Source organism: Ornithodoros turicata, chromosome 5 (assembly GCF_037126465.1).
Source record: "Ornithodoros turicata isolate Travis chromosome 5, ASM3712646v1, whole genome shotgun sequence".
NCBI classification, from domain to species: domain Eukaryota; kingdom Metazoa; phylum Arthropoda; class Arachnida; order Ixodida; family Argasidae; genus Ornithodoros; species Ornithodoros turicata.
In genome coordinates, this window is record NC_088205.1 from 64,439,644 (window position 1) to 64,463,356 (window position 23,713).

A 23,713-nucleotide genomic window follows, 5' to 3' on the forward strand; every position below is an offset into this window, starting at 1 on the left:
GCTATTCAGGTTTATCCTTATAATGAATCGCAAAGATGAAAAATTAATGCTTCTTTATAATTAAGAACGCCATTACATTTGTAATGGTTCATCTGCTCCTTAAGGACATGCAGCTGCCTGGACTACAGCATGAAACTGACAATAGCTATGTTAACTGCTGATGCTGATGTGAAATTTTCCATGAGGTAGCTTTCTATGTGGTATATGTCACAATATCTGACCTTATTGAGTTTGTTCGTACTATTTGACAAGGTAAATAACAATTCAATTTCCATTCAATTCTATCCCAAATGTCACTATGCACACTGCCCCATAATATATACAGCTTGTAATTCCTCCGGCTCTCTGAGCAGATTTCAGTTATCCTATGCTGCATTTTGTAACTAATGTGTCTGTCAGGTGTTGATAAACATAACAAACTCAGGCATAAACGTTACTGTGCTGTACTTACTAAACCCTGAAGTTCCTGTTCCAAAACCACTCTGAGTGGTGTTTCCAAAGCTGAAGGGAGGTGCTTTTGCACCGAAGAGGGAGGATCCTGTGGTCGTATTTGCACCACCGAAGGAGAAGGCACTTGGAGCTGACGTAGTTGCTGCTCCAAAGGGAGCCTTTGCACCAAAGGCATTGGCCTAACAAATGGCACGACACATTAACTATAGAGTCAGCCTCTACAGGTGCTCGATAGTATACCAAACAAACACCAACCTGAGTTGTGGCACCAAAACCAGTTCCAAAGCCGGTACCAAAGCCAGTCGACGCAGTTGTTGTAGTGGCACCAAACAGTCCTGTGCTTGTAGGCTGGCCAAACAATGGCTGTACAATCATAGCATTGCCTCATTAGCATATTTAAAGATAAAGCAAATACCATGCAGTGACAAAGAATGCATAATACCTTTTGCTGGGGCTGCCCAAAAACAGGTGCTGTGGTCCCAAATCCTGACCCAAAGGCAGATCCCGTAGTTCCGCCCTGCATTCCAAACCCAGTTGTCTTGCCAAAGACATTTTGTGTCGGGTTCGTCTGTCCAAACAGGGAGCTTCCAGCCGTGTTGAATGATGTTGCTGACCACAAATGATGCAAATAGACGGATAAATGTCACTCATAGCTGGGGCTAGAAATTTGTGACTCGAAATTTAGATGGAAGGACATAACGACCTACGCATCTGGCTGGATGCATCCTCAGTATGAAGAATGTGTAGCTCACTCTGTCTGTCTCTCTGTGTGTCTCTTTCTCTCTCTCTCTCTCTGTCTGTCTGTTGTGTGTGTGTAACACCACCTAGATACAGAAGGCCTGCTTATTGCCTCCTCTCCCTCCTTGGCTATGTGGACATGTAAAGTCAGAATTCGTCTGCTACTACGTGTCGCCGTTCTGAGAGTTCAAGAACTTGCATATGATTGCAGCTGAGTAGGAAACTGTGGGCCTGAATTGGTAGATAAGAAGTGCAACACGCATTCCAGAAAATCAGTCTTGAGAAAGATATGGGACTGTTTTACGCTTTATTTGAAAGCTTTCCCATTGAGTACGCGGGGACGTTCAATCACTACTCGCAGACGACGGTGACTTGTCTTCATGGCTACGACCGCTGAAAGCACGTTTTGTGGTTGGCTACCACCGTTGAAAACACGATCCTGATTGGCCGACTCTAATACCCCAAACGCACCAATGCAGGATCCACATCACGCGCAATCATGATTAGGGAGCGATTGTGATCGCCCTCAGGTGCGGACAAAGCGAGTCTCGGCGACAGAGATCAACAACGCAGACACTTGTCCCCCGTTCGCGAACATGATTACACACTTCAAGGAGGGTTGGCGCAGGTGCAGTGGCTTCCTTTCGCCCTCGCCTTCTCGCTACGTGCACTGCCGGTTCCGGGTTGGCAAGATGGCGGCGATGACAGCGGCCCGCACGAAGAAAACAACATCGACAAACGCCGAAACAGATCAAATCGCATTTGTATTAATGTGAATTTCTTTAAAGTAGACATCCTGGACCGGCGTTTTCTTTTTCTTCCTACTTTTTTCTTTTTTTCTTTCTAATTTTTAACTTCTGGGGGTATTGTGTAAAGCTTCCACCACACGGCTGCAAATGAAAACCAAGATCACGAACGTGAAGTGCGGACGGTACGACGTGCCCAGCGGGATCACGCCGACCAGGATTGCGGACCGATCCAGATTGTGTGCGACAGTGCGTTTTGGGTATTAGTTGTTACGTGACGTCGACGAGTAAGAAGGCTTTCTCTATCTAGGTGGTGTTGGTGTGTGCATGGGGGGGGGCATACACCTTGCATACAAAGTGGTGTCATTATACAGCATAGGGCTGGAGAGGTATCGAGAATATAATTCCGACACGTTCAACCCTTTGGTCACAGTGAAGTAGCCTAAAGTGAGAGGACTATTCAAGAAAACAAGACATCCCAAGAAACTCACAGGTGTTTGTGCCACCAAATAATGGCTTAGCCTGGTTCCCACCAAAGCTGAATGCAGACTGTTGAGTGGCAGGCGTGCTGAAGAGAGAACTCTGCGTTGTAGCTCCAAAGCCACCAACCATGCCACCCTGGCCTCCCTTGCGATTCGCTGCGTAGTCCTCAAGGCGTAGTTCCTGAATCGCAACACAAATAAGCCACACACTTGCACATTAAGCAATACACAAACAACAGTGCAAACAACACTACTTCAACACTCTCTAAAATGCGCTATCTCTGATTCACGGATTGTCTGTGAAGAGAGCGATACTAGACATTTAGTCTGAAGATAATCACATACCCTTTGAGAGGAGTGCGTAGCATGTGGGAGGTTATAGGAACCTGACTGGGGAATTGGGAAAGGGTGTAATGGAGTTCTAGATTGTTAAAATTTTTGAGTGATTTAATGAAACTCAAGTGATCTACACAAGATCCTGAAGCTGTATTACCTGCACAGGGAATTCATGCTAACAGTTTGCTCAATATCACAATGAAGGTTATGTGAATATTCGAGGCTGCCTTCCTCCTGGAAGAGGCTGTAAACAGTTCACAAATGCCTATTTAAAGTTACACGCGCAATAAATTTTTTCATTGCTTGTGAGCGCACTGGATGTATTGTGTCTCCCTTGAGTGATGCCTTCTTGAGCTACTAGGTTGAACATTCCAAATTTATACCCACCACCCAAATATGTACAGTAGTCAGACAGCACCAAAAATGGGATGGTAGACAAAAATGCAGATGTGCTACGTGCAACTCCTGGTAGATACTGTATCTCAAGCACGACTTTTCTGCGGAACAGGCCACCTCTCGTGGAATCTGTCCCCATTTAGCTCAGAATCACCTGCTCTTCACAGAATATTATATTTATTACAGAATTACACAATGATTTGAATTGATCTTTGCCATCTTTATGGGATGTGCCCGACTAATCACACCTGTAATGCCTGATGCCCCAGATAATGCCAATATTCACAGGAGTGAAACTGCTTCAAAAAAAACAAAACAAAACAAAACAAAAAATGACAGCAGTGCTTGGAAAGAATTTGGGCAATGAGACTAATCTTCTTCGCACACCGAAAAGCTAATGAAGCCTGGAAAAGCACAAGGGATGAGTCCGTGATACGCTCAATCGTGGAACTACAACCTCATTTAACAGTCACAATCTCCTTGAAATCACCACCATGAAATCTGGAAGGGATAGACATCTTGAGCAGTGGTGACACAGAAACGTCATGTTGTGCGAGACAGCCAATCACAAAGTGAACGCTTCTTGCGTGCCACCACCAAGTACACGCGCAAGCACTGCGACAAAAACAGAAAACTCTGGCATGTGCGGTACAACTCTGCTTCTTTTTGGACATTAGCGCGTACTTGCTTGCAAGAAAAAGCTTTAGTAGGTTCACCCTGAAAGTCCCAACTGCTCACCTCAAGACTCTTGCTTTCATATTCTTTCATGCATGTGATGCACTGATGTGAAGTGTTGATTGTGCTGGAGACACCATTCTTCATCATAGTGTCAGTACCAGTAAGAGGCTTGAACTTGATTGTCGTGCCTGTAGGCGTTGGTCCAGCACCAAAGGCTACAACACGAAAGATAAAGGGAAGGTTATATAAATGGCACACACTTATGGTGTGGTAAACAGTGTTGTCTTTGCACACAAATGTATCACTCTCGTCCTCGCAACATCAAGTTCTTATAGGTGAGCAGCTGTTTCACTTTGCTTCCCGAGTTGGAACCCACAGTCGCAGTATTCTACTCACAAACTCGTCCAACCATAATTGGGTATGACTGTCAGGGTGCAACTGGGAGACCAAAGTAGGCAGCGCATTCTGAACATCACACAATAATGACAAGTGTTGTTAGTTTACTGAGCCTGCTTAACTGAAACCAAAAAAAGAAAAAAGAAAACTATCTTGGGAAATGCGGTTCATATCAGTTTCTACTCTCCATTAGATTACTGCATACTGCTTATATGGAACAAAAATGCGCCTATACTTCGAGGCAAGTTAACTGCTGCAGGTCAACTCCGCCTACAAATGTAAAGATGTCTCTGATTGGTTTAGACAGGTGTGTTGCACCTCTGAGTCATAATGCAGGTGCCTTCATGCTTCAAGCTGTTGCTTGAGCACTGATCAAGTTGCGAAAAAGCCTGTCAGAGATGACTATGGCCCCGACCTTTCCGTGATTCCGCAAAAAATGTGCAGAACTTAGGGTGTAGTATTGCAGAACCTGGGGTGCTTTTTTATGGAATTTCCATGTACTATGAATCTTGACTGAGCAACACAACTTTGGTGCCAGGAGGTGGATGTACCTGTGGCTCATATCGCCCTTTCCCGCACCACCTAGCTGAGAGGAAAACAAACGTGTACCACACATCTCACGTTGGCAACACTGGTTGAGCTCACATCCCTCTTGTCTATACGCAAAAACGCGATTCAAGGAATGGGCGTCGCCATTAGCGCTGCCATCCCGTGGTAGCCATAGGAACTACAGCCCTGCACCATCCACGGATGGAAGCGGATATCCGCAATTCGGATGAAAATTAAGTTTATATTATATATAAGTTATATTATATTATATTATATATATATTATATTATATAAGTTTATATTATATTACATTATATTAATATAATTAAACTTTCTGCGGTGTGCGGATCGGATTCGGATACGAAGGCAGCGGATCGGATGCGGATATACCGCGTGCTGTAATTTTTCCACCAGCAATTTATTTGTATTGCGCTGCGACAGCGAGCGCATGCTCGGGTTCACCTTTGACCATGCACGACCAAGACGGGAGAGAGGGCATTCTGGCGTCTCGAACAGCGCGAGCACAGATGAGGTAGCGTTCCACGCATTCCAGAAGTCTCTCCATAACACGTTTGTTGAAATGTTTACCTTTGCTTGTCATCGTGAGTTGTTCCGTGACAGCATGGAGGCATCCGAAATTATACCAACATATGCTTCCGGCGATCTTTATGCGTCCTTCAAAACGTGCAGATTTTGCGGATCGGATACGGATGGTGCATTTTGGTCAGCGGATCGGATGCGGATGTAAACTGTTGTGTGTGCTGCGGATGCGGATAACGGTTGGGCGGATGCCAAAAATCTCATCCGCGCAGGGCTCTAATTGGAACTGTGCACGTGTGGACCACCGTCTGCCAAGTTCCTTCATTTTCCCGTGTGTGTTTACATTCATTTTCGTTCCCGTTAGTGTTCATTTCATGTTCGTTCATTTTCTCAGACTCTGTGTAGAACAGATATCGCATCGGCTAGCACTCCTCACGTGACCAACTGTGCATACCGCACACGTAAGCAAGCAATCTTCTTTTTCCTTGATCTTTCAAACATTGGTATGCTACTCAGATGTTTACCAGATGACTAGTGATATGAATTATACGTTATTGTCAGTCATACTCATTAACGACGGCGGCCACCAGTATTCATCCCAATAGGAAGAGCGATTTTGGCAGTCCAGCCCTGCTGTGTTGTCACTGGGAACGAGGCTAGGGAGCGTACGGAGACTAGTGGTTTGAGAGTAACGCGACAAGGTCTACACTATTTCTGTTTTACTCCCATTGGCGATATCCCGTCTAGCACGTTCCTCATGGTGAAGTGTTCGATGACTAAATGTTCCCACTTGGGGATATAAAAGTGCAAAGTTTAGTATGGTTCTGAAGAATTCTATGAGAACGCCAGATTGGCTTTCTGCTGTTGCTGTGTTAACTGTGCCATGCTGCTGTTACAACAGCACAAAGTGCCATGTGATGCTTAGCTACAACTGCAATTTGGACAGCAACCACTTTACTTCTATGTCATGGAAGTTAATAAAGATTTTATCTTTGTTTATCTCCGTCAGCCTAGACGCGCAAGCACTTGCCACGGAAAATTGCAGAGTTCCGGATTCCCTGCCAGAGAATTGGAGATTTGCTGCAGCAGAGAAACCAGGCCCTTAGGGGTGACATAAATGGAGCACATTTGCATGCTTTTGAAGTAAGCACGTAAATTACTCACATTAACAGAACATGTGAATTGGCTTCCGTGTCTGTCGTCTTCTAATATGTTGTACCTTCAATTTGTGGCTGCAACTTTTTCTTTTAATTTTCCACCGATAACATAAGGGCATCCGGAGGCACTTTCTGATGTTTTTTGAGGTTTCTTTTACACTACAAAGTCAAACCTAGAGCTATGACACGTTTCATGATATTTGAACAAGCTTACCAGATGACCCAAACAGTCCTGTGCTTGCAGTGCTGCCCTGACCAAATAAGTTGGTGCTCTGCTGCTGCGGTTGACCGAAAAGCCCTCCTGATGACGGGGTTGAGGATGCAAAGGTGCCAAACTGAGACCTGGGCTGACCAAAGGTGTTGGTTGGTGTTCCGAAAAGACCGGTGCTTCCGCTCGGCTGGGCCGCACCCGAGCCAAACAGGGAGGTGCTCGTGGCTGGGCTGCCGAACCCTAAAACAGCCATTAAGTTGCGGTAACAGCCCTAAAACAGCCATTAAGTTGCGGTAACAACACGGAAACGTTTTGGGCACTATCCTACGCACCAAACCCTGGAGTGGTTGAAGTGGCTGGCTGGCCAAATGTGGAGGTCGAACCCCCAAATAGCCCTCCTCCTTGGGGAGCGCCCCCGAAAAGGCTTGTGCTTGTGCTCGGGGCAGCAGTGCCAAAGGCCGTGGCACCGAACACATTGCTGCCTACGGGTACCATGAAAACCCATTAATGCATATCCTGAACAACTCGTAAAAATCGTACCTTGTCCGAACGGGGTTGTCTGGGTTGTTCCAAAGGCACCTAAAAAGCACACGATTATCGGAGCTGCACCTTACATATCGTTCCGCAATGTTCGTATGAATCATAACAAGGGAAGTAACTAGGACTTACTTGTTCCGAAACCAGTGCTTGTGCCAAATGGCTTCTGGCTTCCGAACATGGTTAATGTATTTTCTTTATTTCGAAAAAAGAGAAAAGCAAGATATCTCAATGCGCATTGCCATGTAAAATGAGCATAATTATTGACAGTGCCTGTTGCGCGTGCAGAAAATAAAATTTAAAATGCATACAGTAAACGCAACGAATTACAGAAATTTTCCAGCTATCAAGCTCATACAGTTAAATATGAGCTACTGCAAGTGCAGTTGTGAACCACTTAGTAAACAGAGTAGCTAGATTGGCGGGACTGTAACTGTTAGATGAAAACACGCAATAACACAAAAGAAAACAAAAACACATTTATGAGAATGGCCACACGATGACTAGGACTTACAGAGTTCAAAATGAATTCAAGAATGGGCTCAGTTGCTTGTAATACGCTGTTGTTTCACAAATAACAACATCGAAATGAAAATTAGCGTAGACCTTAAAGCATCCCATGAAGCCCTTCGGCATGATACGCATAATGATGCGGATGTCTTTAGGTCTTTATTGGGGAAAGGCACCCCTTGTGAAAATGCTCCTGTGTTATTTTCAGATTGTTTCTGTTTTATGTTTCATGTCATTCAGTAATTCCCTATTCAATTTTGCTCAGCTAGGTGGCTAGGTTTTATGCTGCTCGCACTTACCGGAATATGCAGTGCAAATATTAGTGCCTCTAACCCGTGCCTCTAACTTCCTCAAACTCTATGGCAAAAATGTGCACTGAAACAAGGCGCCAAATTTGAAACGATGAGAGTGCTCACAAAATTTATAATAATTTTCGAACGTTCCAAAGCTGCGAAAGAATGTTTATATCAAATTATCAAATGGTACAGTCACGACCGTGGCATACAGTTGTGGGTTGTGGTTGTGACGGAGCTACAACCTGCAACTTTGGTCTGGATTTTCGGCTGAGAAATCATAAGCACCCTCTCCGATTTCCACGACTTGGGGCAGTGAATTGGTGAAGTCCGTTGTGCTCCTACTCGGTTTGGACGTGAGCCGTGCTTGTGACAACAGTAACGATGAAGGCGATGTGCAGAAGTGCATGTGTGCCAGAAGGAAGAAGATCTCACGGCCATCTTTTGATTGGCAGACGAAGATCTATGGAACACGGCCGGCCGTGTGACGAAGAAGAAAAAGAAGGCCAGTATCTGCCACCTGCCTGGCTGAAGAAGAAGTTGGGGACATGGCATCCTGTATTTCTCAGAATGACTCGAACATTTTTCCACAAGGCATTGGCAGAAACGTTAGGACCCGAAATGAGTAAATAGTTCGCAATTTTTCTATCGTCAATATGAGTTGGCGTGCGTGTTGGACAACTATAACAACATATGTTTTGGTACATTTCCACAGGCTAGAATTCGGGGCGATTCTGGATGAAATACGTTGCGGTAGCGCAATCCCCCTTCAGCTCAAGGTGCTCCTTCGACTGTTGTGATGGGCAATATTTTGCAATAACAAACTCCTTCCAGACACTGATGCAAGTATTGTATGACCATGCCCCACGCTCTGTGCATGTCTTTGGAGTTCTTCCATCAGTTTCCAAATGCGTCGAGTTGAAGCAAGGACTTCAAAACGGTCAAGTCTCTTGGCCCTCCCAAAGCATCTATGTGTGTGGGGCAGTGTTTCTGGTACATTGTGTTAAGACTCGTACTATATTTCAGAGCATTAACATCTTCCGCCCTTTCAGAACTTCCTTCAACATTTACCGGACCCACTATTAACTGGCAAACTTTATCCGGAGTGGATGGACATTGTCAGTACACCCAGAAGTTTACTCTCTACAAAATCGTGCATTGTAAGGTACTAAAAACATGACCTTACAGCTCTCACCGGTAGGGGTAGATAGTATGTGACTCTGTTCCGAGAGCATTTTCTTCATACCAAAGGCTCGGTAAAAACCTGCCACGATCTCATCAAGAACTACTGAAATGCTTCTTGGTCATCCTGAGACGTATGTGTCAAAATGTGCCTCGGACACACGTGACTCCCATTTTGGCTGGTCATTTTGTTGGCCCATCTGTTTTGTGGATGCCCAACAAGAAGCAGTTTCTCCATCCTTCATGCGACTTTCATTACAAATTGGCCAAGATTGTCAAGTTGCTCATCGTATTTATGGATGACATCTGGAACGATATTGACGAAAAGGTCAGTATACTTTCGGTTGACAAGGATAACGACACCATTAATGCACAAACAGGAAATGTTCGGACATCCAAGAGCCGCGCCACCGTCAGAAAGTGGAGAAATTTTAGCAGGATCGGAAGCCTTTTTCCATCAGAATCCACAGATGTTAGTGGACGAGCTCGAACAAGAATCGTCTCACAATTCCCTACTGGAGGAGATGATGAATTCACCTTCAGAGTACAAGCCATTTCGATCACCTGTCACATCGGCGCTCGACAAAGTAATTTCGCTCTGCGGGGTTGTTACCGCACAGTGACGACTACACTATACAATTTGTTGTTTTCTAGCACTCCCCACCGGCTCATTCTCGAACACTGCCCATCATGTCAAAAATAAGCAGCCGTTCAAGTCGAACATGGCCGGGGTACATTCGGAAGCTATGCGGTAAGGGTGGCACGTCCATAGACAGAAGTGGGCTCGACAGCAGTGGGAGCGACGTGCCGAGTGAAAAAGCGAGGGTGTCTACGTTTCCGCGTTGCACCGCGAGTAAGAACGCAACGGAAGAGCAGGACAGGGGTAACATGTTATGTGGGATATTTGTGCGCATTCACCTCATGTAATAAATTGCCAATATCTCGACAGAACTGCTATCATTTGGCGAGGGCTACCTGTATCCCGACTGGGTGTATCTCTATCCTGCATGGAATCTACCAGGCGATGATCTTCCAAACTGGGCCCTGTCAGGTTTCACGCTAGACATGAATGATCTGGCAGAACAAACAACGGTACGAAAACCAATTCAATAAACGTTGTAGACAGTATAAACCGAGGCTGAGCATGAATGACTGATATTTGCTTAGAGGAGCATCATTCAGTGCACTTTTTTTTCCTTCTTAGTTGGATAACAGTTGGATAACACAGCAGCCTATGTTAATTGTATGTCAATCCCTTTCAGGACAAGTGGACCAATATATTTACAAATCTTTTCAAGGAGGTTCTCCACCCTGTAAAGAAGCTTGTGCCTTTTCACAGACATGAAGCACTGCCTGGAACGCAATTTTAGAATTTGTACTGAATGCTGTGAATAGCTTTCATAATACCGCATTCTTTTAAATACGTGTTGTGCTTTGCTCGACATGTGACAAACACCACAAGCCTTATAATTAGGGAGTGACTTTTTCGGGTTAAATGCCTTTCTCAGATTCGGGAGGTAAAAGTCGGGCACCATTTTTAAATCTAATTCGCGGAGAAATCGGGCGATAATTGAACCTTCGGGTGTTATCGGGTGTTTTTGTTTCTCCTCTTGTCTATTAAGTCCTTTCCTAATCCCTCTTTTATTGTTTTTTTGCGGGATCGTGACCTTCCAGCGGTAATCCCGGAAGGCATAGACAGTGTTGACACACATGGGTGTATTGCTGGGAACGTAAGTGACCCATTCTTACATGTGTTACACGTGGCGACCTTTGTTCGTCTTCAGTGGAAACGTCACTTCAGGATTTCATAGTGACTGGAATTCGGGGAGAAATCGGGTTTAACCCGAATTGGTCGGAGGTCAGTTCGTGGGGGGGATAACCGGGCGAAATCGGGTTTAACCCGAAAAAGTCACTCCCTACTTATGTGTTGTGCTTTGCTTAACGTGCAACAAGCACCATAGACATTAGACATGAAAACCACTGACTAAAGATCACAAACGTTGTGCATAAGGATCATTGGAGCAAGGACCGTGGGCATTGTGTGTTGTGTTTTACTGTTATTTTATGTGTCATGGTGAAGTAGGTGTCAAAATCTGCCTTTCTGGGAACTGGTAGGATGCGCTGCTAGAGGAAGCACATCGGGATGACATCTTGACTTGAAGTTACTATGTTGCATTGCCAGTAATAATGCTAGTTGTTGTCAGTTTACAAGAGAGTGATGTCGTAGGTCCTGCACATGGACACAGGATGCACATCCCTTTTACATTGACTATCATAAGACACACACTGGACATGGTACATAAATTTCAGGTATGTATTTATAAGTGCCCATGAACAATGGATGTGGACAAACTAAATAGCTGTGAGGTTTACTTCTAGGCATCCCACAGTATCACAGGTAGCTAGACAGTATACCTTGTCACCCACTGTGAAATCTAGATAGACCTCTCCCAGTTGTACTGATTATACAGTTTTTTTTTTTTTTCGTTTTTTTTTTCTTTCACAGAAGCTATAAGAACAGCTCCGATTCTATTTTTGCAGGTGAGTAATATGGCCAGCTGGACATTCTTTGCAGGAAAGCACTTTGACTACAAGATGCCTTAATTGCCTTAAATTCATTATTCAATTTTTATTTAGCTGTGTACAACACTTAGCACATGTCTCATGCTAAATACAATCTTGGATATAATAAAAGCTCTAAATCACATAATGAGTTACACTGTTGCGTGTAATATTTAAAGCACCATATAACAAAGGAACAGTTGTACATGTATGCCACAGGTATCCTCCCAAATAGGAGCTAACTCATTTGTTCATTAATGAAGTCTTCTCCTTCCCTTCCCTTTGACATAAGAACCTTTGTGAACTGAGTAATGTCGCCCTCACAGCTAATCTCAGGTTTTTATTCTAGAATGAATGCATGCACAAATTGCATTTTGTTGCTTTGTATGGTCGCATTTTATTGTTTGCAGTCTTGGTCCTGCTTCAGCTTCGATGTTCTGCGGAGCCTAGAAATGACTCCAAAGCTCCAGAGAAGGAAGGTTTGACAGGAACTGTGGAATAGCTAATACTGCCTCTCGGTGGTAACAAAATAAGGACGCCACAATTCAATTTTGCACAATGTTAAGCTTGATACACCTTCTAGTTATGAATCACGTTATCAACCGTAATTCTTAACTAGGGTTCCACGTTTTCGGTTTTTATTTGTGGGCAGATTCGGCGTATGTTTTTCTATGTTTATTGATTTTCACGAAATCTGTGTTTTTCGATGTTTTTCCTGGCATGTACATGGTCTACCCGACAGTTATCGGCAAACAGAAATCACAATGTGATTTCCGCTCTATGCTCATTCAACATGGCGTTGTTTGCTGCGGTGGCATTTCTAGGGGACTCTTATACAGTAACCAACCCGCAAAAAGTAACCTGAACGCCATAGTATACCTAGGGTTTTATTATTTTTTGTTATTATTATTTAGTTTTTGTGTTTTATTATTTTTGAAATTTGGGAGGTAAAAAATCGGGTGATTCTCTCAAAAGGAAATTCAGGAAAGAATCGGGCGTGTTCTGTCACATGTTTTATGTTGTCGGAAGTTTCCTGGTGAAACTAAAATCGTGCGAGTCAAGCTGCTAAGATGATTGCAGGGATGAACCGCGGAATTCCGACAGGTGTCCAAAAAAGCCGGCCTTTGGTACAGCTCCGGTCAACCTTAATAATAACACTGAAAAAAAAAAATCGGTCTCATTTCCTAGCACGATAGCAGCCACCCTTGGAGCAATGGGGGAATATTAAGTGAACAAAGTCCTTGCGTTAAACTAACATAATAATTTTGTCCAACTAAGATTTCCTCATGACCCCAAGAATTGCTGCAATCGCGCTCAGGAGCGAGGCCACATCTTTTTCAGTGTTATTATTAAGGTTGACCGGAGCTGTACTACCTTGGAGGTGACTGACAGGAGGACCTTCTAGTGTTTTCTTGGATGGTTAAGAACAGGGTTCCGCGTTTTCGGTTTTAATCGAAATACACCGAATTGAGAGGAGCATTCCAGGACATGACAGAGATAAATTCCTGCATATGCCCAGCGAGTTGTTGATGCAGATCAGAAAACGATACAGAAATATGGTGGTTGTGAAAAATGACTGCTTACTTTTTCGTTAGCCGTAAAACGCCACCCCAGCACACAACGCCATGTTGAATGAGCATCGAGCGGAAATTACGTTGTGATTTCTATTTGCCGATAACTGTCGGGTAAACCATGTACATGCCAGGAAAAACATCGATTTCGTGAAAATCAATAAACGTAGAAAAACATTCGCCAAATGTGCCCACATATAAAAACCGAAAACGCGGAACCCTAGTTAAGAATTAAGGTTGATAACGTGATTCATCCCTTTCGTGGCTCACTGTGAAGCTGTACGAGGTTGAAACGGTTGAAAGACCTCATGGAATTCGGGGAGGAACCTGGTTATACCCGAACTTCAGAAAATTGGTTTGGGGTGCAAATGTCGTGAAAAATCGGGTTTAACCCAAAAACTACCATAGCATGGGGATGTATCTCGGTTCTATGTACGTAATGTTGCACTGCGTAAACAACATGTAAAACAAGCAGCTCAGAGATTCATTATTTTCATCTCATTTACACAGATGTTAAACATTCCAAATGTAACACAAGTGTGCCTCTACAATTGTGTAACATGTGCTATAACTTCCATACACACTATACAGCAACACACACCAGTGTTGTGGCATGATCAATTAACAATTTTTTAAAATTATCCGAGTCACGTGCCCCGTGTAGGGTGCCTCAGTGAAAACTAGAACAAGCATTGCACAATCGGACATTTTGGAAAACTCGCTCAGCGACTAGAAAATTCACTTCCATGAGCAAATGTCACTATGGTCATGTTCAGCCTCAAGTTGGCATGCCTGGTGCTGCAGGGATGCCTTGTAACTAGGGTCTCACTTTTTTGGGTCTTAAATGCCTTTCCCAGATCGGGTGCTATTTTAAAATCTGTAGTTCGGGGTGAAGTCGGGTGCTGCCAGTACATTTGGGTGTGATCAGGCAAATGTCTCGCTTTCTGCCTAGCACACTGTCTGTAGTTAAAGGGCCCATAGTGGTGTAACATATGTATCTTGTTATTTATAGGCATTAGCACCACATGTTGTAATATCAAATGTGCTTATAGGACTTCGATCCTTATGGTGAAGGGGCTCATTATTTCATTCCCCGCACAACCACCAGCGATTGGGTAGAGTATCGCCCCTGGCGATGGAACTCCCCATTCATCACCTCACAATAAAGTTGTTGTTGTTGTTGTTCAAATGTGCTTCACATTTTTATTGTTGCACTCAAAATATCTACAGTGTGAATTTCGCAAAGGTTACACATTTTGATCCCGTCGTAAAAATAGAAAATGACGTTTCTAGCGCTTCAAACTTTGCACACTCATAGTCATTCATCTCAAGTTTCAACCATATTTTTTTCAAATGCTATCACTTTGTAGAAAAAAAGTTAGAAGCAAAGCAAATTCTGACCCCATGCATTTCCTATGGCCTATACCGCCTGCAAATCGCCATTTTTTTCTTCTGTCTACTTCTCGTTCACATCACCCCGTACAGTCAAACTCCTTTACAACGAAACTCAGGGGACAGCAAAAAAAAATTCGCAGTAAAGGTATTTTCGTTAAAAAGGATGTCTTATTATTGGACCTATAGGCTCCAGCGGGACCGCAAAAAAAATTTGCTGTAGTGGTATTTTTGTTAAAAAGGTGTTCGCTATAAGGGAGTTTGACTGTATACGTGGCGCTGCCTCAAAACCCTGCATCTGGTCGTTCCATAGGTTCTGGTTTTGCTTAGTCTCCAGGCAGCGCCACCTATACGTGGTGATGTGAATGTGAAGCAGACAGAGGAAAAAATGGCGGTTTGCGGGCCGTATAGGCCATAGGAAATGCATGGGGTGAGAATTTGCTTTGCTTCTATCTTTTTTTCTACAAAGTGATAGCATTTGAAAAAAATATGGTTGAAACTTGAGGCGAATGGCTATCAGTCTGCAAAGTTTGAAGCGCCGGAGACATTATCTTATATTTTTACGACTCGATCAACATGTGTAACCTTTGCTAAATTCACCCTGTACATGGCACATTTGTATAAATTACTAGTAAATAGTGCACGTGCTACCTGATATGTGATGGGAATTCTAGGAAAAGTCAGGCTTAACCCGAATAGGTCCTAAATTGATTTGGGAGGGAATGACAGTGAAGTATCAGTTTTGACCCAAAAAGGTAATCCTGGTACAAGACAGAAGGAAACCATTGCGGCTGGAAGATGTACCACAATGCCATTCTTTGGTTGACCATGACAATAGTACTGATCTCAATAACGAGAAAGCAAGCACAGCAACAACGCAAAAATGCTTTGACATCAGTTGAAACTTGTAAAATGTAGCGAAAGGCATTGAGCATCAAAAAGTTAGACTATACTTCTTCGTAATGTGGCAAGGCAGTCAGACTTTGAGACTTGCATAGACATGAGGGTACTACTGTGCAGATCATGAATGTGAGATCGACAGTAGTTTGCAAGACCAGTGGGCAAGTCACTTCTTGCAAGGGGTTAAATTTCCAGAGCTAGCGTCAATATTGAGCAAGTTATGCAGTAATGGATGTGACTGCATTTAGTGTTTCTTAAAAAAAAAAAATGGATGTAATGGTCTTGAGCTGGTTAGTCCTGGAGCAATGAGAGACACAATTTCGTGCTTTCCAACGAGATCACCATCATGCAACATGACAGATTATTTGTACAAAACAAACATGTCAAATGTAAATACAGGCAGCACGCAACTGTCGTTTTCAGGCAATGAGGCCTTCTCACCTGTGCTTTTCCTCACAATAAAAATTTAAAACACATTTTCCTCGTTTTTCCTTTTTTTTTTCTAAAAAAATAAGTGTAAGAACTGTTAATCAATACATTCTGCCAAAGTTTCTGTGTATGATCACACTTCAACTTCCAGTACTACAACCCTGTACCTATATCCCTGTAGGTCACAAACCTTGTTGATGTGCCATAGAAATTATGAAAATGGGCAGCACTAGAACACAACAAAGGTCAACATAGCTGACCACATCATGCACACAATATCAAGTACAATAGATGATGAGTACAAGGATGAGAACAGGATGAACTGTGGATATCTCACTAAGTCAAGTGACTGGCTTCAGCATCAACTACAGATATTCAAATTTCACCTGTGCAGTAATTTGTCAAACCCTACTTGTTGCCTCCACATTTGAATGAGTCGCACAGCAGTGCAGCACATGGTTGCATAAGCATTCACAAAGTACCTATCCATATATCATGAGCGTACTTTTCTGCTGCGCTTCACCTTATTGTAATGGCACCTGCAAAGTTGCTGAGTTGCTGCAGCACTTGACACTTAAGTAGTATTTTGGCACATCTTCCCAGAAGGTGACATGCACACAACAAAAAATATGATATCACGCTGATTTCCAAATGATAACATGTCTTTGCACAACACAACTTTCCCCTGGCATCCTTGATGGCAGTGAAATGTACGTCATCAGATAACACTCCTTATAAATCACATTCGATCTTAAATTAAAACAACAACAAAGGTTTTAACAATAGCAACCCTAATATATGTAAACCAACAAAAGTCTCAAAAGCACACACTGTAAAGTGCACTGGCACAAAAATGTTCAAGACTGTCTCCACAAAGGCACTTTGTATAGGAACAGGAGCACTGAGCACACACACAGTATACTTTTCTCTATCCTCCATAGATCACACTCTCCGTAAGACGTAAAGCATGCCAGCATCATCGACGGTCACAAACATCGAGAAGTCATCCACAGCAAACAGGGTACGTGCGACATTTCCTCGGAGCTGAAACGTTTGCAACTTGTTGCCCGTGCATGTTGACCACCAGCAAATTGTGTCAGACACGGATGCCAGCTCTTGACCATTTGCTGAGAACAACACGTCACAGACCCACGAGCTGTGATGACCAAAGTTCTGCGTAGCTCTGCTGTTGTGGTTGTACACCTAGAATTTAATCGCAAGCAACAATTAGTAGAGCAGATAAACACATCGATGGAGGTGATAAACTAAGCAGACAGGTAGCATAATGGATGAAGTGCGCAGTAGTATGTTGTAGAAGGTCACTTCCAGTTACAATTACTTTTTTTGTTTGGTCTGTTGGGGGGATACCTGCCATGACAAGGATAACGTCATTTCAGACACCCGTGTGTGGCAGATCAACATTGCAAACATCAACTCGGAACAACAAAATTTGCATTTCAATGACTTCATGTTGATGAATGAAACTTGTCATTCAAAGGAAATCGATAGATGCTAGCTTTGTGGTGCAAAAAAAAAAAATTGTCAAATTTGATGTGACTGCATGAACTAGACGAACTTGCATGTGTAACATGACTGGAAGCATTGTAGTGCAATAAGCAGGTGAACTTTCACGCAGAGCAGAAGAACCTTTATATTGCACATTTTCCCTAAAATTTTACATTTCTATTGCTGCGACCATCTTGAGCAATCTTAAATAAACAAAAAGTAAAAATCGCACCAATAACAATACATCATTATCATCACAAGACCATGAACTGCCAGAACGTGTCCAGCTGACAGGAGAGCACTTGACGAGCATGACAAAACCTTAGAAGCCACTCAAAGAATGTAGAAACATTGTTGAGTGCGGTCAAGATAAGTAATAAAAAAAAAAAAAAAAAAAACTGAAACTGCTGTCTATTAATGTACAAGCTTTCTTGCAGTGGTCTGCATTTCGTCAGCTACAGGTCAGGTACCGGGTACCTGACGAAATGCTGACTACCGCAGGAAAGCTTGTATGTTAGTAAACAGTAGTTTCAGTGTCTTTATCTTTTTAAAGGGGCACTAAACAGCTCCAGGAATATTCTCCAGTTATTATGCTCTATGAAGGAACGTGGCTCACGATATCCAATTATGAAATTCATTTACTTCTAGCGAGCGCCTTTACCACGAAACAATGCCATTCAAAGAGCATAATCCGCGTGAGTCTCTCCTTCCAACTCGGAGAGCTCCTACGTCACACATCTCGCACGTGTAGCAAAGCTGCATTCCAGCCACTGGAGATGGGGGAGATTTCGGACTCCTAGCCAATGATGGGCCTCGTTGACACAAACAGCAGCGTGCGGGGAGAACCGGTTGTGAGAACACCGCTGTGACCTCGCGGAGCAATACAGCGCTGAAAACATAGTGCGCACATGAAATGGAACATTGTGGGCTTTTGGTACCTTTTGATCTGGCTACCTTGGGTTTGACAAGTGTAAATATGTTTAGAATTGACCTCACTACCCGATATTAAAACAAAATCAGTGTATATGCGCCCCGCATTTTGAATGGTTGATGGTGCGCGACGTCAAAATGACGTGTGGCTATTGTCGCCATGGCATCGCATGGCGGGGCATGAGCGCAAAAGAATGCAGTGAATATTCGGTTGGTTTGGAGCCATTATTTACTTTTTTGCGACAAAGATTTTTGCTAAACGTCACTGTAGGAAACGAATCCCACTGCATTACAAAAAAGTGCACCTTGCATACCTGTTTATTGCCCCTTTAAGCCACCCAATCCTTAGAAATGATTGGACGGAATAAAATAGCCACGTGCAGTGTTGGAAAACAGGTAAAGCAGATATGAATGGTTTTGGGAAGTCAGGTTTGTTCTCAAGAGTGACTGTAACCACATAGGGTGCTGCAGATGCTGTATGAACAACTGATATCAATGAAAGCCTGGCCATTCTCGTGAAAATGCTGACCATATTCTGGCATCTAACCACATGCTGTATAACTAGTATCCATCGACTTACATTACAGTAGCTTTTGTAATATCGTGCTAATGTGTGTGCACTTTTGTGTGTGGTGGAATTCGGTAATAAAATGCTCATTATTAGAGCCTGAAGTTTTTGGGAAATATTTTCTTCTAAATTCGGGGAGTAAAAATCGGGTAAATAAACATGTGCTCGAAATTCATGCAAACTCAGATGGAAAAATCTCCAGCGTGCTAAATTTTGGGAGAAATCGGGCTCAGTTACTAACTGGTTCGGTGCAAACTGTGATGTAACTATGAGTTAGTGTGCATTCCTACAGACGTCTCAGTGAGTGCAATTTGCCAGGTAAAAATCGGGTTTTTACCCTAAAGGGGCAACCTTCAATTCGGGGGTGCAAATTCGGGGGAAGAATCGGGTTAAACCCGAAAACTTCAGGCTCTATTCATTATGCAGTGCTCAAGGAGAATTTTCTAACTCTCAGTATTTACGGCCATACTAACTTCCACAGAGAGCAAAGCAATTCAGAACACCTTACCGTAGAGCTCCCTGGGGGGTGCAACAAAAATAGGTGCAAATCGTTATGAAACTGCACAACCACTTAGACATAAATAACGCCTTCACACATGGCACCGAGGTTAACCATTCAAAGCTTGAAATGCTCGCTATCTGCGAACTAATCTCACAGAGTGCCAAAAAAAGGAGGTTTGGTCATAATGAATTCTTATGGCAGTATATTTTCAGGAAGAGGTACAGACTCCCTTCCGTACCTTTTTACAACTTATTACGATCAAACCTCCTCCTTCCTCTGACATACATCTCTCTTATCGCATTAGACAAGCAGATACTATAACAAGAAAAGAATAAATGTACTCACAAAAACACCACCAGAGTCTATCCCCACGGCAACTCTTATGCTATCTAGAGTGGGAGCAAATCGACAACACCGAACACATTCGGTAAAACAGGTTCGAGTCACCAAGCTTCCAGTGTCTGCGTCCCATATCTGTTCGAAAAACGACCAAGTCCCTTTATTTCAAAAGTTTGGTGCAGTATGAGTAGGGCCTGACTTTTTCGGGTTTTATTTTTGGCCAAATTCGGGGGGTAAATATCGGGTGATATTTTTCATTTTAAAATTCGGGTGTATTCGGGTTAAATCCCGTTACGGCATATTCTGTCGTTAGGAATTCGGGTGTATTCGGGTGATTTTTTCTTTGTTTAATAAAAGTTTGCCTTAACATGGAACTAATGTTTAGCAATGTTATCAAACTTTATTTTAATGCACGCTTATGAGTGTGCCACGCGACCCGGATGTTTACGGGTAGGTTCGGGTTAAACCCGAATTTTACAGATTTCGTTCGGGGGGTAAATATCGGGCGGATACGGGTTTAACCCTAAAAAGTCAGGCCCTAAGTATGAGTCAAGAGCAACAGAGAGCAGAAATGCACTTACACAGATCGACTTGTCCGTAGAGCCCGACAAAAGTAGCCGACCGTCCTTGGAGACATCGCAAGCTGTTACCCTGTGTCCTCCATGGCCACTAATCGACAGTGATGGAGCTTTGGGATTCTTTAAGTTCCAGACCTGGATGAAGGAAACTTAGCACTATTATTACCTGAAACACTCATACTCTTTATTACCTTAAAGCAACAGCGTGGGCCCTAACCACAGCTAAGGAAACTCTGTCGCCTGCTTTCTTGGCATGTGACGGTAACCATGCAAAATATTTCAAATCAATTCAATTGAATTATTTATAATTTGATGTCACAGACAGCAGTTTCCCTGCCGTGATGTCGCTCTCACTGCCTAGACCTCTATGTATTACACCAGGCCTGACAGCTCCCAAGACAATGCTGTGCCACACCTAGGTCGTTTACCTGCCACATTGGACTATTCTCTAGAGAGCTGGCCTGAGATTTTCCCTCTCCCTCTCCCTCGCGCGCCCCGCCCACCCGGAGCGCGCCAATGGGAGGACACGTGGACGGTGTCGGCTGAGTGCCATCTGGGGGCAGAGGTTCGAACGTAGACGGGGACGTGCTTTTGGCGATGCTACATCCACTGGGCCCGAAAAGCTGCTAAGAAAACCGTGATCCGCAATGAGGAAAGACTATACTACACCATCGCCTTTGCTCATGGTACAGCATGCAGCATCAGCTTCCTCCACGGATTGTGACGGTTCTGTGCTCTACTCACGAATGGATGACAGTCCCTGTGTGTTCGAATAAACGTTTATCCAGAAAACCGTTCGAGCAAGAGATTGATTTCAGTGATTTTGTGATTGATTTTTCAGTGATTTCAGTGATACCAAGAGCATTGATTTCAGTGTGGACCATCTGCCCGGCGCAATCGGGACAAGCAGATGATGCTAACAGACGACAAGTATCATTATCACACAAGTTCCTCGGTTATAAAAGCTGTTAAATTTCAGTAATTTCTGGAATTGATTTTTTCGAGATCTTGCCTGCGAAAGGCAAGGAGGCAAGGAGGCAAGGAGGCCTGTAGGAGTAGGAGTAGGAGTAGGAGTAGGGGGGGGGGGAGATTCCCACACAACACATTCGATTTCGCAGAGCACGGAACTGTGCCGAAGCTCACGATGCTCCGAAACTTGGCAAGGTCCCAATGACACCGCCATCCTGGGCCGTGTAGCGAACATATGGCACATAAGTGAACTAAGTCCGGCACACACTTTCAATGGGGAAATCGCGAAGATTTCAGACCTGGTGTAATACATGGAGACCTAGTCACTACCATCAGGTTTTTGAATTGACATGCATCTAAGCCACAAATTCCAGGTGAAACTTGCTAACTACCTTCTAATACATCTACAGTAGTCCTACATACAGTCCTTAACCAGCATTATCTTGGTCGGGCACCTTTCTGAAACCACAGAGGTGTGGCTGCTCAGAAAATTTTTTTGCCAAAACAATGTGTCCAAGTACAGCAAGATCACTGCTTCCCAGACTCTTGCAAGGCTTGCTGGAACACTTGTGAGAACACACCTGTTCACATTTGCTGTGACAAACCTTATTTAACCTAGTCCAACTGACTGGGCTACAGGGACACTACTTAACCAAATTACAAAGAGATGTCAAATTTTTATTCATGGCATTAAAAATTGTAGCAGCAGCGTTGCAACGGGTTGCATTTAATACCCGAACATTGAAATGTTCATCGCCTGTGCTCCCGGAAGGCCCTGGGGATAACTTTTTGTGCAGCAAAATTCCGAGCACATTACCTTGGGCTACATGGTTTAGCAAATCAAGTGGTGTTGTTTGCTGCACTTCCCACTTGAGCCCCCATGGAAACATCACACACTTTTCTTGTGCGGTATGACTTGTGATGCACAGTTTCTCAGATGATATATATTCACAAAATTGTGTACACTTTCCTAATTTTCAGAGGAGGATCCATGTTTCACATCTGCGGTACCAAATTTCCAATAGGCTTAAATGAGTTTAAATTGAACAGTACATAAATATTAGGACTTGTCCTTTGTATGACAGAGTAATGCGCGATGTGCTGAACTTCATACAATACTCACAACGGGGACATGCCAAGAAAAGAAAAAAGAGCATCAACAGTAAATGTGAAAATACAGTAGAGAAATAAGAGACAGGGATAAATGAAAACAAAGAAAACAAGATCAATGAGGATGGTATCCAAAAGCATATTCTATCAAAGCGTATTCTAGTAACCTGTCAGAGTTAAAAAGTAGCAGTACTCACAAAAATCTCTCCGTTTTCAGAACAAGAGAGTAGCTTCCGTGACTCATCGAAGGCACAACATGTCACAACCCCAGCAGTGTGTCCATCAAATGTACAAGACCTTCCCGCAGGCATCCACAGCTGCATGAAGTGAACAAAAGTGTGAGGGACACACAGGGGGCTGTGAAGAACGTGTAAGGACCTATCAGTCACCTTGATAGTGCCGTCAGCAGAACAAGAGAGTGCCAACGCTCCCTTTACCCGCACTATGCGAGTAACTTCTTTCTGATGCTGTCCGATCTCTAGCAATTCTTCTGCTTCGGTGTCCCAGATCTGACGAAAGAGTTACACATGTGCTGTAATTTGCAGTAATCTTGTCACGCATGTTGTACACATTAATGAAGTGCTAAGAATGAGCACTGTTTTGGATCGATAGTATGCTAGAAGGTTTGGTAGATCGCTACGGGACAACATGCAAATAGTGAATTAGTACAGACCTACTCAGAACTTTTTCAAACACATCCCCAGCTTTAAAGACACAAATTTACTGAGATACACATGGCTTCATTTAGCATTAAAGTAGCACTGAAGTCATTTTTAACACAGTTTTTTTTTTTGTATAAAACTACTAAGCAGGCGAGTAAGATGCACCATAAGAATTCATTCATCCCACAGAGACAAAATTATTGCAGAAATTGAATTTAAAGTACCGCGCAAAAGAAAAAAAGCGACCGTGCGCAACGGCGGTGGAGAGCAGTACCAGCCTGTGATCTACCTGGAACCTCGCGCTGATGCTACAGTTAGGGTTGCCACCAGGCCGGTATTATACCGGCACGGACGGTTATTTATTCGCTCTGCCGGTTGCCGGCAGGAAGGTGATACCGGCAGCCTTTTGCCGGTATTTGTGACTCAAGACCTTTCATATGGGCTTTTGAGGGGTTTTCCCTTCAACATTCCACTACAGCTTGAATAAATCTGGA

The 23,713-nt window shown here is 43.5% G+C and overlaps 3 protein-coding genes across 11 annotated transcripts in view; 1 reads left to right on the forward strand and 2 right to left on the reverse strand.

The window, feature by feature from the left end:
- Positions 1 to 7,866, reverse strand: part of LOC135394567 (nuclear pore complex protein Nup98-Nup96-like) — a 51,795-nt gene extending 43,929 nt beyond the window's left edge. For 2 of the 3 annotated variants that reach the window (XM_064625367.1, XM_064625365.1), the window contains exons 1-10: positions 7,731 to 7,865; positions 7,349 to 7,411; positions 7,220 to 7,258; positions 7,012 to 7,161; positions 6,683 to 6,919; positions 3,887 to 4,041; positions 2,426 to 2,597; positions 893 to 1,059; positions 706 to 813; positions 452 to 629 (exon numbers count right to left, since the gene is read on the reverse strand). In XM_064625367.1, the coding sequence (XP_064481437.1) occupies positions 452 to 629; positions 706 to 813; positions 893 to 1,059; positions 2,426 to 2,597; positions 3,887 to 4,041; positions 6,683 to 6,919; positions 7,012 to 7,161; positions 7,220 to 7,258; positions 7,349 to 7,397 (1,255 nt within the window). In that variant the 5' untranslated portion in view covers positions 7,398 to 7,411; positions 7,731 to 7,865. Of the gene's footprint in view, positions 1 to 451; positions 630 to 705; positions 814 to 892; positions 1,060 to 2,425; positions 2,598 to 3,886; positions 4,042 to 6,682; positions 6,920 to 7,011; positions 7,162 to 7,219; positions 7,259 to 7,348; positions 7,412 to 7,730 lie in introns of all 3 variants that reach the window. The other variant, XM_064625366.1, reaches the window with a different exon arrangement.
- A 400-nt stretch (positions 7,867 to 8,266) lies between these two features.
- On the forward strand, positions 8,267 to 10,624 carry LOC135394568 (uncharacterized). Of its 4 annotated transcripts, none has more exons than XM_064625369.1 (9): positions 8,267 to 8,644; positions 8,735 to 8,798; positions 8,854 to 9,012; positions 9,072 to 9,184; positions 9,271 to 9,529; positions 9,582 to 9,788; positions 9,856 to 9,952; positions 10,151 to 10,293; positions 10,464 to 10,624. In XM_064625369.1, exons 1-9 carry the CDS (start codon positions 8,568 to 8,570, stop codon positions 10,569 to 10,571), a joined length of 1,227 nt encoding a protein of 408 aa, XP_064481439.1. In that variant the 5' UTR covers positions 8,267 to 8,567; the 3' UTR covers positions 10,572 to 10,624. The 4 variants fall into 4 exon arrangements, with proteins under 4 accessions (XP_064481439.1, XP_064481440.1, XP_064481438.1 ...); XM_064625370.1 differs by having other exon boundaries at positions 10,223 to 10,293; XM_064625368.1 differs by having other exon boundaries at positions 8,269 to 8,644; positions 9,856 to 10,084.
- Positions 10,625 to 15,255: 4,631 nt separating this feature from the next.
- LOC135394570 (apoptotic protease-activating factor 1-like) overlaps positions 15,256 to 23,713 on the reverse strand; it is a 49,483-nt gene continuing 41,025 nt past the window's right edge. For all 4 annotated transcript variants that reach the window (XM_064625375.1, XM_064625372.1, XM_064625373.1 and 1 more), the window contains 5 exons: positions 22,947 to 23,066; positions 22,755 to 22,874; positions 20,482 to 20,613; positions 19,907 to 20,035; positions 15,256 to 17,258 (listed from right to left, as the gene is read on the reverse strand). In XM_064625375.1, coding sequence (XP_064481445.1) covers positions 16,998 to 17,258; positions 19,907 to 20,035; positions 20,482 to 20,613; positions 22,755 to 22,874; positions 22,947 to 23,066 — 762 coding nt within the window. In that variant the 3' untranslated portion in view covers positions 15,256 to 16,997. The remainder of the gene's footprint in view (positions 17,259 to 19,906; positions 20,036 to 20,481; positions 20,614 to 22,754; positions 22,875 to 22,946; positions 23,067 to 23,713) is intronic.

Coding starts and splice junctions, on each gene's coding strand:
- LOC135394568 (XM_064625368.1), top strand. CDS start 8,568: ATGGCATCCTGTATTTCTCAGAATGACTCGAACATTTTTCCACAAGGC. Junction 8,799..8,853: donor CAATCCCCCTTCAGCTCAAG/GTGCTCCTTCGA, acceptor AACTCCTTCCAG/ACACTGATGCAAGTATTGTA. Junction 9,185..9,270: donor ACAAAATCGTGCATTGTAAG/GTACTAAAAACA, acceptor TTCATACCAAAG/GCTCGGTAAAAACCTGCCAC.